The 17,853-nt window shown below is 44.4% G+C and overlaps 1 protein-coding gene across 1 annotated transcript in view; it reads left to right on the forward strand.

The window, feature by feature from the left end:
- Positions 1-17,853, forward strand: part of Plxnc1 (plexin C1) — a 149,788-nt gene that overhangs the window by 67,186 nt on the left and 64,749 nt on the right. Inside the window, 4 exon segments of the mRNA XM_040755002.1 lie at positions 5,540-5,684; positions 9,463-9,550; positions 11,422-11,524; positions 11,642-11,734. Of these exon segments, the coding sequence (XP_040610936.1) occupies positions 5,540-5,684; positions 9,463-9,550; positions 11,422-11,524; positions 11,642-11,734 (429 nt within the window).

A 17,853-nucleotide genomic window follows, 5' to 3' on the forward strand; every position in this document is an offset into this window, starting at 1 on the left:
TGAAGGAACACCCTAAGCATAAGCCTCTATGGCAGTAGCATTTATAGCATTAGAAACTTGTTTGGCAATAAGGAGGAAAGCTAAGTAAAATAAGGTTCTTGTATGTCAACAAGATGGGATGTTTTAGAGCAGCGAGTTCTTTGGCCCTGTGTTAACTGCAGTCTAATTGACATCCCAACCATCCTTGGTATCCCATCTGACCTACTGTAGCATCCTTTCTCTTTCTAGGAAAGAGCCGTGAACCTGGGAAGGATTCTCTACTGGGTTTATGAAGCTCTCTTAGCTGCTTTTCTGTTCCTATGATGAATCACCATGGCCAAGGCATCTTAGAGAAGGAAGAGTTGACTTGGGCTTATGGTTCCAGGGGAATTAGATGGACTGGTGGCATGGCAACCAGCGGTAGGCAGGGGCGAGAAACTGGAAGCTCGTCTTGACCTGTTAGCATGGCGCAGAGAGAACAAGCTGGAAATGGTGCTAAACGTTTATCTGAAAGCCTGACACCACCCCCACCACTCCAGTAATAGACTTCCTCCAACGAAGCTGTGCCACCCAAACCTTCCCGGAACAGTGCTACCAACTGGGGGCCAAGTATTCACATATCTGAGTTATGGGACATTTCTCATTCAAATTACTGTGGAAGTCAGCTTTTTAACCATGCTTACCTGGAACCCAGGGTCACATACAAAACAAAACCAAACCCCTTGGCTTCCTGGCTAAGAGCTCTTCCTTCTGTACCCGAAACAATACAGTGTCTTCTATGTCCAGGCTAACCACAACTGGCTTCTACCTCATTGTTCCCTTGACCCTGCTCTTGCTAAGATCACCACTGACCTCCATGTAGCCATCCTGAAGTTGTTATCCTACTAGGCTGATTGGCAGAGTGATTTTAAATTTGTATTATGTATTATTTATATTTTGTTTACTTACTTACATGTATATATGAACACTTGTGTTTGGCTGTACATACCTAGAGGCCAAAATAGGGCAGGAGGTTTCCTCTTCCGTCACTCTCCATTTATTATTCCTCGAGACCAGGTCTTTCCCTGAACCTAAGGCTCACAGTCTCTTGGCTTAGGCTTGAAGCTAGCCAGCTCTAACGATCCTTGTGGGTCCAGTTGGCTTGGAGCTGGGGTTATAGGCGCCAGCAGGGATGCCCAGCTTTGTGTGTGTGTGTGTGTGTGTGTGTGTGAGAGAGAGAGAGAGAGAGAGAGAGAGAGAGAATGTGTGTGTGTGTGTGTGTGTGTGTGTGTGTGTGTGTGTGTGTGTGCTAGGACCCAAACTCTGTTCCTTGTGACTGTGGAACAAGTACCGTTAGCCACCGAGTCACCTCCCCAGCCCTGACTGGGAGTGTTCTTGAAACCTCCTTGAACTGGCTGGTTTTGTGTGTCAACTTGACACAAACTAGAGTCACCAGAGAGGAAGGAGCCTCAGTTGAGGAAACCCATGAGATCCAGGTGTAAGGCATTTTCTCAATTAGTTATCACTAGGGGAGGGCCTAGCCCTGAAATAGTGATCCTGGGCTCTATAAGAAAGCAGGCTGAACAAGTCAGGGAAAGCAAGCCAGAAAGCAGCACCCATCCATGGCCTCTTAAAGACCTCCTGCCTCCAGGATCCTGCCCTGTTTGAGTTCCTGTCCTGACTTCCCTTGGTGATGAACAGCAATGCTGAAGTGTAAGCCAAATAAACCCTTTCCTCCCCAACTTGCTTTTAGGTCATGGCATTTCATTGCAGCAATAGAAAGCCTGACTGAGACACTACTCTTCCATTGTCTTTTGAATGACACACCTTGTCTTAGTTACTTTTCTATTACTGTGACGAAAAACCATGGGCCTAGGCAACTCATAAACAGGGCATTTAGTTGGGCTTACAGTTTCAGAAGTTCAGAGTCCATGGTGATGGAATAAAGGCGTGATGACAGGAACAGCTTAAAGTTCGCATCTTCATCTGCGAGTAGGAGGCAGAGAGAGACACTGGGAATGGTGTGAGTCTTTTGAATCCTCAAAGCCTACCCCCCCAGTGACACACCTCCCCAACAAGGCCACACCTTCTAATCCCTCCCAAAAAGTTCCACCAAGTGGGGACCGAGTATTACAATACATGAGCTTATTCATGGGTGCCATTCTCATTCAAATTGTCACACACCTTCTCCACTTTCTTTTCCTCCTTATGTCCTGGCTGCTTGCTGTCAGATCACATCTCCTTGACTCTAAATGGCTGTATAAGGCCCAGTTCAGTCTCATTCGTTTTACTCTACTTTGTCCATATAACCCTATCCACTTCCGCAGCTATGAATACCATCTGCGTGTTTATATCTCCTTTGTGTATGTTTTTTTAACCTCTTTTGTGTCTAGCCCTTACTGGTCCTCCGACCTTCCGGGCCAACTTGATATGTCTTCTTGATGTCATACAAGTATCTTGAGCTTGAGAATTGAAATCTTGATTTTCTGTTCCCAGGCCTCCACTCCCTCAGCAAGTACCATCTCAGCATAACCTCTGTGTCTCCATCCATTTCCTAGCCCGAATCCTCATATTCACGCCCTTTCTTCCAATTCCGTTCATCATATCTCCAGGCTGCCCTCAAGTCTGCCTGATTCTTTACATTCCACTGTGCTACCATAGCCCACGCTTCTGTCATCTCTTGGTGACCTCTTGATGCCGTGTGACCCCCCCCCAGCTTCAGTCTAGTGGGCTGTACGTCTGTCTATCAGTACCTTGTCTCAAAGGACAAGGACTGCAGTGGTTCAGCGTGCTAGTTATTTGGTGCCTCACACAGCATTTGGCCACGTTAAGAGCTTGTTTATTTATAGACTAAATAAGCAGAATGGTTTCAGTTATGTAAAAATTAGGCTTGTGAGAACTGGAAGGAAATGGGGAATAATTAAAGAGCTGATGAAAAAGGGACTTAGAAAACCCTTTTTGATACTCTTGGTAGACTGAGCGAGGAATTGAGTAAGATATGCGTATACATAAGGAATGTGTAGTTATGCACCAGCATGTGTGACACAGAGAGGATCATGGGGTGAAGGATTCAGCATGACTGCTTCATCCCCAGTGAGGATGAACGGGTTGGAGTTCATTCCTATGCTTGTGTCTTCTGGAGCTTGTGGTGGTGCATTCTCATTACCCCAGCTGTTCAGAGGCTGAGGCGGGAGGATCGCAGAGTGAGACCAGCTGGGTTGGTGATGTACACAGCGATGAAGTGCTTGCCTAGGGTGTATAAGGCCTTGGGTTCAATCTACAGTCAGAGACAGGTAGGAAATGTCTCCTAGAGATGTGTAGACTTCAGGCCAGGTGAACTTGGACGGGAAGAACTTGCCTTCCCCCAGCATGATTCCATGGACTGGACATTGAAAATGTAAAGATTAGGGTGTAGTCTCAGCAAGCTATTGGGGATCAACAGAGACAGCAGAGAGAGTTAGGTAACAGTGTAAAAAGTCTGAGCAGAGGTCAGGAAAATGAGAGCGGGGACTTCCCAGGTGGTCCAGGCCATTGTTCTGCATCACAGCTTCCCACTCTTAACAGGCTCCCTCCTCTGCCTGATGTCATCACAATCTGTTAGCACTTAATACCTTTAATTTCCTTTCTCAATGGGAGGACTAACTGCCTTGTTTCTTTATGTATTTCATTTGCAAGCATAAGTGCAGACCAAACATCAATGCACATAAAATAAAAAAATACAGATATTTCATTTGGAGAAATTTGCCTTAGGACTTTGGAAATTCAAGGCTTTGTTTCTCCTACAAACTACTACACCTCTGCATACAATACATGTATGCAGATACTCACAAAGCCCTCTTCCTGTAATCTCATCATGTAGTTAACCACACAGCAAACCATAGCTAATTTTAAAAGTAGATTGAGCTATATCTGATAGCATTCATAGGAAGTAATAAAGAGGTGGCGAGGGTATCTCAACCCCGGAAGATCAAGGAACACCCTCTTAAATAAATTACGGCCTATACTCATGCAGATGAAAATAAACTCTGTGCTCGGATGGGAATGTTTAGTAATGTAAAGACACGCGTTTTGCTAAAACGAATGTACACATTTGCTATTTCAGATAGCTACACAGTCACCTTAACATCTTTTGGCTAAGAGAACTGTGAATCTCAAATAGATGAATAATGTCTAGGAATTCCTATGGGGATAAAGATAAATAAGGAGACATTTGCTTTACCAGCTTTTTAAAGTAGTAAAACCCTAGCAATACCAGGATAAAAGTGGATCAATAGACTCTGAAACAGTATAATTTAGGAAATTGATTCCAAATATGTTATCATGTATTGCAGAAAGGATATCTTGAGGGCCACCTGGGAGATGGCCCAATAGTTCAGAGCACTTTGCTCTTGCACATGGTCCTGGTTTGGTTCCCAGCACACACTGAGCAGATGATAACCATCCGTAACTCCAGTTCCAGGGGATACTGCCTTCTCACTTCCATGGGCACCAGGCACATAGGGGTACCTACACAGATGTGCAGGCAATACATTCATACACATACAATAAATAAATAAATACATCTAAAAAGCTTTCTCAAGTGATAATCTTGGTTCAGTGGGAAAAGGAGTGGTTTTTGTTTAATAAATGGTTATGATATATAGCTAATTAGCCATCTGGATAAAAATAAAATTGGACTTTTATCTCATACTATATATACACAGTTAAATTCCAGATAGGTTAAAGATGTAAGTTAAAAAAATAAAACAATAAAGATGATGGAACAATTTAATCCTTGTCTGTAAGCTAGAGTGTAGGAAGCACTTTATAGTCAAAACAAGAACCCCTATATTTGATTACATAAAGAGATATTGTATAAGGGTAGGAGATTATACAAACAAAAGTGAAGACAGACAGTAGATTAGGAAAAAGTATGTGTCAGAAATATGACAGATAAGGATTAGTATCTACACCATGCAGAGGGCTCTTAAAAATTGATAAGAAAAACACAGAGCAGAAATGTGGTCAAAGACTCAGAGTATTCAATTCACAGAAGAGCAAATCAAATGTCGCTTGCTTTCCACCAGCTCCTAGAGAAACCCTTCCTCCAGCGGCAGGTTATCTTAGTTGGGGTTTTATCGCTGTGAAGAGACAACATAACCACCGCAACTCTTGTAAAGGAAAACATTCAATGGGGGACTGGCTTAACTTTTCAGAGGTTTAGTCCATTATTATCATGGTGGGAGAGAGGCATGGCAGCAGCAGGCAGACATGGTGCTGGAGAAGGAGCTGAGAGTTCCACATCTTGATCCACAGGCAACAGGAAGAGACAGTGCCACACTAAGCCTGGTTTGAGCTTCTGAGACCTTAAAGCCCACCCCCTAATGAGGAACTTCTTCCAACAAAGCCACACCCACTCCCACAAGGCCACACCCACTCCAACAAGACCACACTCCCTAATAGTGCCCATCTCTATAAGCCTGTGGGGTTGTTTTCATTCAAACTACCACTCAGGTCTAAGGGTGACTTCCCATAAGGCTCTGGGAGGGATAACGATGATACAAACCAGTCCCATGATATGTGTCTTTTCCCCCCTGCACAGACCACAGTGACCATCGTGGGAAGCTTCTCTGCTAGACACTCTGAGTGTGTGGTGAAGAATGCAGGCACCGGCAAGCTGCTCTGCCAGGGGAGAAGCCAGCTGAACCGGACCTGTGCCTGCAACATCCCCAGCAGAGCCAGCTACAGTAGGTGGATGCCGCGGGGCACTGCTGTAAAGTCAAGGAGCAGGAGTACCTCCTGAATTCAGTCCCTTGGAATTGGGATGTTACCTGCTCTTCGCCCTCCCTCTACCACTGGTTCCCGCCTGGGTCTTCACTGCTGCTCCAGCTCCTGTGTCGACCCCAGCACCCCGCCGTGGGATATGATTGGGGAGAGCAGGAGACATTGGCTAGGAGAGCCTAGAAAAGCCAGACACCAGTGGCCTGAGTCTATCCAGGTGGCTGAAATGATTCAGAGTTTTGAAAAGCAGGAAGTGCCTCTGGTGGAATAAGAAAACACTGCAAGTTCATGGCATTTATTCATCCATACATACAGGAAGTATGAACACCTGTGCACAAAGTATTGTGCTAGGTTCCCGGAATATGGAGATGGAGACAGGTTAAGCTGACCCTTGCTCAGAATCCTTATTGGGGTTAAAAGCTGTGGTGTATAATGTTGGTATGCAATGTAGTGTATAAGTGTAGGAATATAATGTGGTAAATGGATACTAGGAACCTATAGCCCTAAAGGCACCTGGGTTGGGCAAGGATCTCTTTCTGGAGTAACGGATAACAGCCTAGAAGAATGACGGGTGAGCAGAAGAGAAAAGGCTTTGATTGAAGAACTACAAAAACTCTATATGAGTAAGGCGAGGGGGAAGGGGCAGGGGACACTGGACAGTGTGGAACCTAGGGGACCATAGAAGGCTGTGTGAGACATGGACTCCATCCTGGGAGCCGTCATGGAATGCTGAGAGGCAGAGCTGCAAGTTGCATGGTCAGATTCATTAGCAGAGAGACACAATTGTGGACCATCTATCCCTCCCACTGGAATAGAAGGCCAGCCCTATGGGGCAGTTAAAAACACTTTGAAAGGGTCTTTGCTATGCGTAGAACTGCATCTGACCCAGAATGTCCATTTATAATCAGTACATTTTTAGTGGGTGGGTGGGTGGATGGATGGATGGATGGATGGCAATAAATGGAGGGGGAAGAGGAAATGAAGGACCGGAATACTTAGTTCCTAAAGAGCAGCTAGTAGAAGAGTCATCACAGTGGTCCAGATAAGAGAGAGTGTAAGCTAGAATTAAGGGAAGATGGATGTGAAGAGATGTAGGGATGTTGAGGATGCTCAAAAGAGGATTCATGAGTCTGTTAAGATGGAAAAGACTTGAGTTAAGGTGATAGCAGAGGCCTCCTAGGATGTGTGGTGTGGTCATATTGGAGCTGTGTGAGTTGTTTGTGAGCAGTGGAGTTAATATTGAGTGATATATAGGCAAATGGGAACTCACTGCTTATAGCTCCAAAGGCTGGGAGATCCCAGCCAAGAGTACCAGGAGATTCGGTGCAGGCTACTCTCTGCTTCAGAGCTGTCTTCTGAGGATGCCCATCCCATTCATGAGGATGAAGTTCTCATGACTGAAGTACTTCCCCCAAACACTCCACTTCACAATATTATCCAATTGAGTATTAAATTCCAAAATAAAAATTTTGACAGTATACCAAACACTGAGACCACAGCACTCAATTGATCCTTCACCCCATGAGAAGGAATTTGAATCACAAAGCCAGAGACATGAGCTAAAAATAATCCCTTGCAGCCATTGGGTCTGAATTCTTAAAAAGTTCTTCAGTTTCCCACCTTGTCACCACTACGCAGACTTTAAAATGCACTTCTGGTTAAATTGGGTCATTAAAGATTCAAGTCTTGCTCACCTATAAAATATGACTTTATCTAAGGCTGACTTTTAAAGTTAATCAACGGCATCATAATCAACAATTTGTCTCCCTCCCCCTACCCTTGACTGAATGCAACAAATTCAATAGTCTACCCATTGACCAAATTTAGTCATGGGCTTTGTCTGTCTCTCTGTTTCTGTGTTTCTGTCTCTGTCTCTGTCTTTGTCTCTCTCTCTCTCTCTCTCTCTCTCTCTCTCTCTCTCTCTCTCTCAGTGTGTGTGTGTGTGTGTGTGTGTGTGTGTGTGTGTGTAGAGATGATCCCACTATGTAGGAAATTCTTCCAACTCAGCCTCCTAAGTCCTAGAATTATATATATGAGCCATCATGTCTAGCTTCATGACCAACTTTGTCTGGCCTTACCTCTACTATCAAGTCCTGTTTACCATATATTTTGAAACACTGGAGAAAGGTCTTGTTTCTCCCATACAGCCTTGCTAGTCTGACCTGGCCTTCCCAGTCACTCTGTCACACCCTTGGTTCTCCACAGGCTCCTATCTTGCACCCAAATGCTACATGGAGCTCAAACTACACACATGGTGTTCCGTTGACTTCTGTGTCTTCTTCATTTTGCCTATTTTTCGTCTTCTAGGAAAGCTGTAAGTGCTTCCAAAGGAGAGACTGTGAATATTCATTTCCCTGTGAAATTTCCAACGTGCTGGGCGCGACTGGTACTCCGTGAAGTCTGCCTTCTGCAGGCATCCTCCCTGGGCACTTGTCAATTCTGTGGAAATATATTTTCCCTGGGAGTCCTTCAGTGCTAAATGGCCATGTGTTCGTTTCCCTAACATGCATCAAGTGTCTGTTCAGGTGCTCCTGGCAAGAGGTCGTGTCAGCCCTCCAGACCTCCTTGTCTTTAGAATAAAAGATTATCATTGCACATAAACCCACTGGATGTGAGCAGCATGTTATGTGGAATTCTAGCCATCGGAGTGAGTCTGTGTGGTGTAGAGCAGCATCTCCATGAAGAATTCTTAGACTCTGGGAACAGCACACTAATAAGGTTTCAGGAAGGAACTTAGGGATGTCCACAAAGAGAGGCCAACTTCTCACAATGTCAGGACTTCCATTTAACAAGCCCAGTGTTCTATTGCCCATGAATTCCTATAAGTAAGGAACTATTAATTCCTCTGTAAGTGCTGGTTCTCGCTTGGATATAAGAGGACTTGAAGGGTGTTGCTGTGGGCTATGTTACCCAACCGATGTCCTGGTGTGCTCATTATGTTGGAAGGGGCATTACAATGTACAGGTTCTCAGCTCTGCTGTGTCGTGACAGGTATAGGCCTGCCTGGTATTGCTATTTCTCTATAGTTCTTGTGATTCTGATCAACAGCTGGGTTTGGGTATCAGTGCCTTGATCCAGCATGGAGGCTTAAGGAGACACTGAAAACAACATTTCTCTACTGCTGACTTAGCATAGGTTTCACCCTCATTTTATTCTTTTGGCGTTTTCCACCCAATGGGTAAGGTTTTCAAAAGCAAACAACAACAAGAAACACAACACCTTCATTTGACAACAGCGGACTCCAAGGAGATCACTGAGCCTCACCCCAGGGTGCCCCACTTAAGGTTTGTTAGGTAAATAGTTGCAGAGTATGGATCTTTCTGAAGGTGCATGGTTTCTTTTCCAACGCACTGGCATTCATATTCTAGGCACTTCTTGCTCGCTGACTTGTTTTATTCTCGTGCCTTGGCCAATTACAAGCTGAGGTAGTGATCCCAGCGAGAGCATGGGATGTAAATGGGCTGTAAAATGGCTTTTCCTGGTGATTATCTGTGGGCGCCTTGGAGCTAGAGTCAGGCTCAGTCTGTTTGGAGGCTTGTGCTGTGCACTGTGGCTGCCTGACAGGAATGGCCCACAGGGAAGAAGCCACATACTGACTCAAATGTTGGTGAACAGCTGGCACACCCATGCCCTCTATAGAAAAGACGTGAATATTTCTTTCTTTATTTTGCATTTCCAGCTATGCTTGACTATGGCGGGAACCCTCTGTGAATGACTCTCTTTTTTCCCCTTCCTTTCCTCCAGATGTCTTAGTTGTCAATGCAACGTTCTTCTTCCCATCCTGGAACTTATCAGAAAGATTCAACTTTACCAACTGTGCATCCTTAAAAGAGTAAGATTGGCTTTGAAATTTAAATGTTCTCGTTGCCTTTAATTTATTTGTTTTACTCCTCAATTTCCTAAAGAACTCTTTTGCGGACTAGAACTTTCCAAAGTGCCTTTTGGAGCATGGCCTAACGGGAGCTAGGAGAGTCACTGAGGTAATAAGCTGTGCTAGTTCGTTCAAGCCCTAACAAGAAAAACTGGAGCAGCTGAGGAGAGAGCATGCGCCTAGGTGTCTCTACCAACAGGGAAAGGTATTTTCCGCAAGCCTTGAGGACCTGGGAAGTAAGGTGTACACTAGGCTCTCCCACAGTGCAAATGCCTTTGGGAGTTTGGCCAGAGCAGTAAGACCCAAACATAAGGGCAATCAAGTCAGACAAGTAGAAGTTTCCCTCGCCATTCATTTTGCTGTCTTTCCATGGTGCTAGGGAATCGAACTCGGGGCTTTGAGCATGCTAAGCAAGTGTTCTACCACTTGGTTACCGCAGTCCTGTGTCTTCCGTTTATTAGGATTGGCCTCTTTCAGCGGTGAACCCTTTGAGTGTGGACCACAGCTCCCTCCTGGCTCCTAAAGCAGAGAGAAGGCAGAGGAGACAGACCTTTCAGAGGCCTACCCTCTGAAGTGGGGACAGAGACCAGGAAATCACTAGAGGGAAAGTGAATGCAGACTGTCAGTTAGCTACACTGAAAGGTGACCGGCCACACAAGTGGGGTGTCGGTGATGTCTGAGAAACAAATTTCAGGGAGAGAAATAGGAAACTTGCTATTGAGAGCCTCCACCCCTGCAAGTAGGACAAAGGAAGAGAGAATGAAATAGGGGGCAGGGAGAGTTGAACGACGTCTCTCTGTTAGAGCCCTTGCTTTAGAGCCCGGGTAGAAGGAAATGACTGACCCCGGTCCCACAGCGAGGTAAGTAAGAGTCAGACCTCAGTGCATCCTCCCAGGGAGCTGCTTGCTGTTTGGAAGTGTGCCTGGGGTGGAGGCTCCCACCTGCAAGGAGAGCTTTCTCCTGCCATCAGGAAACTACTTTCTGTAGGTTAAGGTCTTGGAATACTTCAGCATTCCTTGGAGTACATGAGAATTCCAGCCTAGGTCCACCCTCTGTGTCGTCTGCTCATCACCTCCCGATATGTTTTGTTCTGGCATCCCTTGGACAGCTTTCCACACACACACACACACACTCTTCTTCTGTTTATACCATCTCCTCCCTAACTCTGATCAGTGTTATGCGTGTTTTCCAAGCCCTCCACAGCTACCCATGCACAATGGCTCATTTGATTAGCAGACTCAATTCTTCCTTCATCTGATTGTAAAGCAAACAGTGGTGCCCCCCCCACCTCCTCTCTGCCTGCCAGGTAACGCTTTGTGTCGTACATCGTGTAGTTGGCAGCACAGCTGCTCTGCTGAGTGAGGGCTTGATGATCGGCTGCCGAGCAGTGGCAGGGAGGAGGGAGAGATCCATCTCTGGGGGGGGGGGCTTACCTGAGGGTGGGCCAATAGCAACCAGGTTCAGAAGCAGATTCAGTGGGTTCCTGTTATCAACAGACCAGCAGGTGACCCTAGCTTCAGGTCTCCATGGCAACACTACTGTAAGTGTGATGACAATTCGTCAACTCCCTAAGGGCTTCTCAGAGCAGGGCACAAAGCCTTACTCTCTGCCCCAACCTCAAAGGGGCCACCCTTTCTCCTTGGTCCATCCTAGGCTAGTGAAAGATTTTATTATTAATAGTAGTATTAGCACTAGTAGTAGTAGTACTAGTAGTGGTAATGGTAGTATTCCTATTCTTTAGTGTTCTTAGCATGTAGCACCACAGAGGGAAACCTTGAAGGTGAATAACCCCCTAAAAATGTAAGAATTAAGTCGGTTTTCCATGTTGCCAGATGCCCAGCATGTATAGGAACTGGCTGTGCCTGGTGTAAACCTGACCAAAGATGCATCCACCCCTTCGCGCCCTGCGACCCATCACATTATGAGAGGAATCAGGTAAAGTGGCGTTAGAGGTATTACTCGATCTTTTCAGAAGCAAGTGCTGGTGTGCACCCAGCCCCGCCCCTTCCTGTGTGTTTCACCGTGATGCTGAAGGGTTGCTCTTCAATGCAGGAGCTCTGCCACGTCACTGTGGAGAAGCTGCCCAAGGCCCCAGGAGGAGGAGTCAGAGAGAATCAGAGTAACAGAACGGACCAGTCTTCAAAGGTCAGACTCACTTTTGTGTTGATAATGGAAAAAAAAAATCCCCCTTCAATGACAACTACTACTTTGGGTTTCTTTTTTAAAAATTCCCCATTTTACTTACAACTCAAATCCCTCCCACACCTTTTTTTTGGGTTCATTTTTAACCAAGCTTCACATAATTGGCTCAATACATCAAAGGCTTCACATTCACATAAAAGAAATTAAAATTTTGTAATTATGAAAAATGATGCTGTTCCGGTAGAAGGAGAATCGCAAAGGTGACTTTGTGGCTCACTGGGAAAAGTATAGTATACAGCTGAGGAAACCTCAGTTTAAACACGATGTTATGATTGGACTTGTGATTGGGGTTGGGTGTGGGGGACGGGTCTATACAAAATATGCAAACTGGCCTTGCTTAATTTTTTTCACAATCAACTATCAAACCCATCATTAATAATGCCAAAAGAGAATGGCTGTAGAATGTATGCTCCCTCTTCTCAAAAGTGGTGGCTTTTTCCCCCGTGAAAACTTCCTGAAAACTCAATGTGCCTTCTTCATGGCTACAGTTATCAGCATACCTTCCCGGTGTGAAGACAAAGGCTGTGACTGAGAATAAGTGTGAGCAGGACACCTGTGGCTGTTTAGGACACAGCGCAGTGCTGGCTCCCTTCAGCTGACAGAAGTTCATTACGTGCTTACACGTGGTGACAAACACACACAGTGGACACGTTCCCTCGCTCATTCACGTTGGAGTCTGTCAGGAACAGACAAATTAAGAACAGCACTGGAAGACATCCAGAAGTCCCGGCTTTCGAGTTTGTGACTAATCAGTGGCCCCAACTTGGCCGTTTGCAGCTATTTAAGGTCAAGTGTCAATATAAATCAGTGGCACATTTTTAATCATTACTGAAAAGTTGATAGTAACTTTAGGTAAATTAAGTAACAGGCTGAGGGCCTGTGAATCCAAATGGATTATGCAGTTAATTAAAGCATTCCAGAACCTTGGCATGCCAATATCTCTGGCCTGTAAGTCTCTGAGGCTTAATTAGGTGATGGGCTGCTTCTCTGTTCTCAATGGTTCGTAAGAACTAAGGCACAGTGACAGGAGCTTGGATGGAGAACATAGAAGCTTCTTTTCGTTTAATTACTCTTGGTGGTGGTCGTTTTCAGTTTTGGTAGACGACACAGTACATGAAATTTACCATCCTTGCTATCTTTAGTGTACAGTCCTGTAGTTTGAGTACTCCCTCACACTTCTTGTGCAGACATCACCAGAATCCTGAAACTCGTTCAATAACCCTTCCCCCTCCCCCTCCCCCAGCTCCTGGGACCACCCTTCTGTCCGTAAGACATAACTTACTGTAGGTAACTCCTGTAAGTGGATTCAAGCAGTTTGCCTTTTGTGACTGGCCTGCTTCACTCGTCATTGTGTCCTCAAGGCCCCTCCATATAGCATGGATCGGACTTCCTTTCCTTTCAAGGGTGAATAAAATTCTAGCATATGTATATGACACATTTTATTTATACGTTCTTCCACCCATGGACTCTTGGTTTGCTCCCACAATTTAGGTCCTGTGACAAGTAGAGTTAAAAACACAGGTGTATGCCTGTCTCTTAGAGCAGGTGAAAACTCCTGGGTCATGCTGTAATTTCTTTTTTAAGGACCACTATGCTGTTTTCCACAGTGGTTTCACTAGTTGAAGTGTCCACTAATGGCACTCAAGAGTTTCTGTTTCTCAAATTCTCACTAATGCTTTACCTTTTTTTTTTTGGTTTTGTTTGGTCATTACCAAACTCACAGGTGTGAGGTGTGACCTCAGTGACTTTGACCTTCTTCTCTTTGTTATCTGTGACACCTACACCCTTTTCCTTTGCTTCCTTGTTAGTTGATGTCTTCGACGGAACTCTTTTCCCATTTGTTTTGATCAGTTAACTTAGTTTCTGTTCATTGGACATAAGAAGTATTTTCTAGGTTTTAGCCCCGTGTCAAATGTGTCATTTGAAAATATTTCTCTCCCATTCTCTAGGTTACCTTTCAGCTCTGTTGAGTACATCTGTGGTGTGTGTGTCTGTGTGTGTCTATGTGTGTGTGTCTGTGTCTGTGTGTGTCTATGTGTGTGTGTCTGTGTGTGTGTGTGTGTCTGTGTGTGTGTGTGTCTGTGTGTGTGTGTGTCTGTGTGTGTGTGTGTGTGTGTGTTGCTGGATCTCAAATCCAAAGCTTCACACATTACTGCTCAAGCACTCTATATTAAGTTACATAGCTGGCCTCATTGTATTCTTTGATACATAGAATTTTTAATTTCAATGAAGTTCAATTTGTCTATGTTATTCTTTTGTGTCTTATGCTTTGGGGGTCAGGCACAAGAAGTTACTGCCAAAATTAATGCTGTGATGATTTTCAAACACTCTATTTTCTTCTTAGAGTTTTAGCTCATTTGTGCACACACTGATCAGTCTTTGAGTCCATTTTTGTCTATGCAGTAAGGTGAGGTCCACTCATCCTTCCGTGTATGGATATTGGTTTTTCCAGCACTGTTTCTTGAGCACCCCTTCCCTGGTTCCGTGATTATAATATCCTCACTGACCACCATTTAGGCTTGTGAGTGAGGCTTTATTTCTGAGGGCTCTTCCTCTTAACGTTGCTCTGTGTGTCTGTCTTCATGTTAGTACCATATTGCCTGATTCTGTGTGTCTGTCTTCATGTTAGTACCATATTGCCTGATTCTTACAAATTTTTAGTATGTTTTGAAATAAGGAAGAATTAGCTTTCTAATGTCTTTCTTGTTTTTAAGGATTGTTTTGTAAGAAAGCAACACACAAAGCTTTTACTCAGTTTCCTCTGATGATACCACCTTGCAAAATATAGCTGAAGATTATCAGCCGTGCTAATGGTTTTAAAAGCCAAGGACTAGAATGCTCATCACCACAAGACACCCCATCTACCGCCTCCTACCTCCCAACCAGCTGCGGTGCCTCACAACCACTCATGTGTTGTCCATTTCTATGGCTTTGTCAGTTCAAGAATCTTATGTAAATAGAATCATCGAGATACACCCTTTGGGAGATTAGTTTTTGAAATTACATTTATTTTTATGGATGCGGAAAAGCATAAAGAGTGTACATATTAATGGGGAACCATGCGATGCAATTATCTGGAAATTCAGCCGAGTTCTTGTATGTATCAAGAATGCTGAATAGCAGTCCAGGCAGTGGCTTTTGTAAAGGTCTGAAAGAGAGAAGGATGATGTAGTCATAGCATCTTGACTTCCTGTGTTGTACCTTCCTGTACCTTCTAAACTGTGATACTGTGGTTTTAAAAGCAGGGTTGCCAAGTCTGAAAATAATCCATGGCCCTGGTTTGCCTTCAGTGCCTGTCTTCGGATTGCCCTTCTAAGTTTGGAGAACGTTGTTTTATTGATAGTGAAACATTTACTTTAAATATGTGACTCAGAACAGAATCTCAGGTTTGGTTGTTAGGGAATGGTTTGCTGCTTGGCACAGGAGAGATTTCCTGTGCTCTGTGAAACACTGCTGTCTTTCACTAGCATGCGAATGTGAAACTTTCCTGTTTGCACTGTTGGTTCCCATGTCAGTTTTGCATGGTGGACCCAACTGTTCAAGCAGAGAAGCCACCGAGAGCTTGTCTTGAATGCACCTGCCCACATCACCTAGGTATCAAATGCTTCCGGGCACTGGCAAGGGAGCAGGCACCATCTGAGTCTCTGAGAGGCTGAGCTGGAGTCAGTGATTCCTGCAGGAGGTTATGGGGCATCTGTCAGGTGCTCTCATGTTGCATGCACTACATGGATAGTACATGCAGGGCACAAATGAGTCAAGTCCCTCTCTGGACATCAGTCCTAAAAATTCTATCTATGCAAATATACATGTCAATACAAGATGTAAATATCTATATGTAGAAATAGATACACATATTAATATAGGGCAGAACTGAAAGTACAGAATGTCTTAGTTATTCCTGTTCTTCTAAGCCCAATGCCTGGTGGTCACACATAATCGACATGGTTGGTTAGATCTTTGATGGATGGACTGATTGATGAAAATGACACCAGTTCACCTTAGAGGGGTTAAAAAACATCTAGACAAAATAAGCTGGAAGAGTGAATATTATACGCAAAGTGAGTACTATATGTAAAAGTGTGGTCATGGCCAGAAAATTCAGGAAACCCTCAGTATTTCAGTTTGTTTACATAGAAGAAGCAGGAAACAAATGATGTCATAGAAGGTAAATGATCCAGAGCTTGCATATGTTGGGATGTATATCTCAGCCCTTTGGGGATTTTGTCTTGCTTCTTTGGGGCAATGAAGAGCTCTTCACTGCATCTATTCTTTTGTTTTGTTTTGTTTTTTGTTTTTACGAGACAGGATTTCTCTGTATTGTTTTGGAGGCTGTCGGTCCAGCCTGGCCTCAAACTCACAGAGATCCGCCTGCCTCTGCCTCCCGAGTGCTGGGATTAAAGGCATGTGCCACCACCGCCCGGCTCACTGCATCTATTCTAATGCATGTGTTTGATCATCTGAGGATGTAGTGTTCTTAGAGGGGAGGATTCCTGGTTCAAACCCAGGACAGTTGTCCTCACATTCTCCTAAGACTTACTTGATCCTGGGAGCCCTGACCCAGAAACAGGACCCATCATTTGTCAGGGAACTGAACCAAGGAAAAGCATGAGCCCAATAGGGAAGGTAGCCCCAAGTCTCATCTAGCCTAGAATGAGACATCTATCTGCCAAAAAGGCCAATCCTAATCTCTCTCTCCTGAAACCATATGACTGTTGGTCCTGCTACCCGGCTGGGTGGCCACCTTTGCTTTTATTTCCTAAGCACCTTTTGGACGGCCCTCACCTGCTGAAGGCAGATGCAGCTGCCCCTCCTGAAGATCTGTGGTGTGACGTAGATGATTTCTGGTCATGGTTTTTTGTCTTTGTTGTTTTGGTCTGGTTTGGGATTTTGCTTTGTTTTTGTTTTATTCCAGATGGGGTCTCACCATGTATCTCTGGCTGTCACTATGTAGACTAGGAACTCACTATGTAGTGTAGTTGGAATTTTCTCTAGGCCGCCAACAAGCTCCCAAATAAAGACACAGAGACATTATTATGAATGCTGGGCCTTATCTTAGGCTTGTCCTACTAGCTCTTTTAACTTATTTAACCTGTTTCTATTCATCTGTGTTTTTCCTCAGGTTTTAAAAAAACCTTTCTTTCATTCTATACATCCTACTTTCCTGCTTCCTCTTTGTCTGTCTGGCCCCTGACATCTCCCTAGTGTCTCTTTTTCTTCCTTCTTGCCCCCCTCCCAGCCTAAATTCTTCATCCAACTGACTCTCTCCTTGTCTGGAAGTCCCACCTACACCTTCTTCCTCACAATTGGTCACTCCGCTTTTTATTAGACCAATCAGGTGCCTTAGGCAGGCAAAGTAAAACAGCAACACATCTTTACATAGTTAAACAAATATTCCACAACATAAACAAATGCAACATATCTTTGCATAGTTAAACAAATACTCTGCAACAGTATAGAGTAGGCTGGCCTCAAACCCACAGATATCCAACTGTCTCTGCTTCTAGAGCACTGGGATTAAAGACCACGCCTGGCCTCTGTGGTCATGTTCGTTTTTCCTCACAGCATGCTTTTCACTGGAGGACATAAATCAACAACATCAAGCTAACTCCTACTCTTAAGGACCTTATATTCATGTTATTCTTTCCTTTTCTTCTGCTCCTCCTCTTTTCTTCCTCCATGACTTTTGAATGTGTGCCTTAATTTCTCACAGACAATACCAAATGGACCCTTTCAAGAACCTTACCTTTAAAAGGAAAATTACATTTAGCAAAGACTTTTGGGGGGCTAACATTCTGTATTGATTCCATTTAGAAGGTGTTTGTTGATCAACTATTTTGTGTTGGGCAGGTCCAATATAGACCCACAAGTAACTTGCACTGTCAAACTTACAATGTTTTGGAGTGAGGAAGTGAGATTCTTTATCATCAAAGGGTTGAAAATGCATAACAGGAAAAGAGACTAGAAAGAATGCCAGAGTGGACTAAGTAGAGTAGTGCCAACTAATCTCCATCGGACCCTTTCTGTGTCCTGAATTCACTGTTTGTTCATTTAAGCTTCACAAT

This window comes from Mesocricetus auratus, unplaced genomic scaffold (assembly GCF_017639785.1).
Source record: "Mesocricetus auratus isolate SY011 unplaced genomic scaffold, BCM_Maur_2.0 Super-Scaffold_100011, whole genome shotgun sequence".
NCBI classification, from domain to species: Eukaryota; Metazoa; Chordata; class Mammalia; order Rodentia; family Cricetidae; genus Mesocricetus; species Mesocricetus auratus.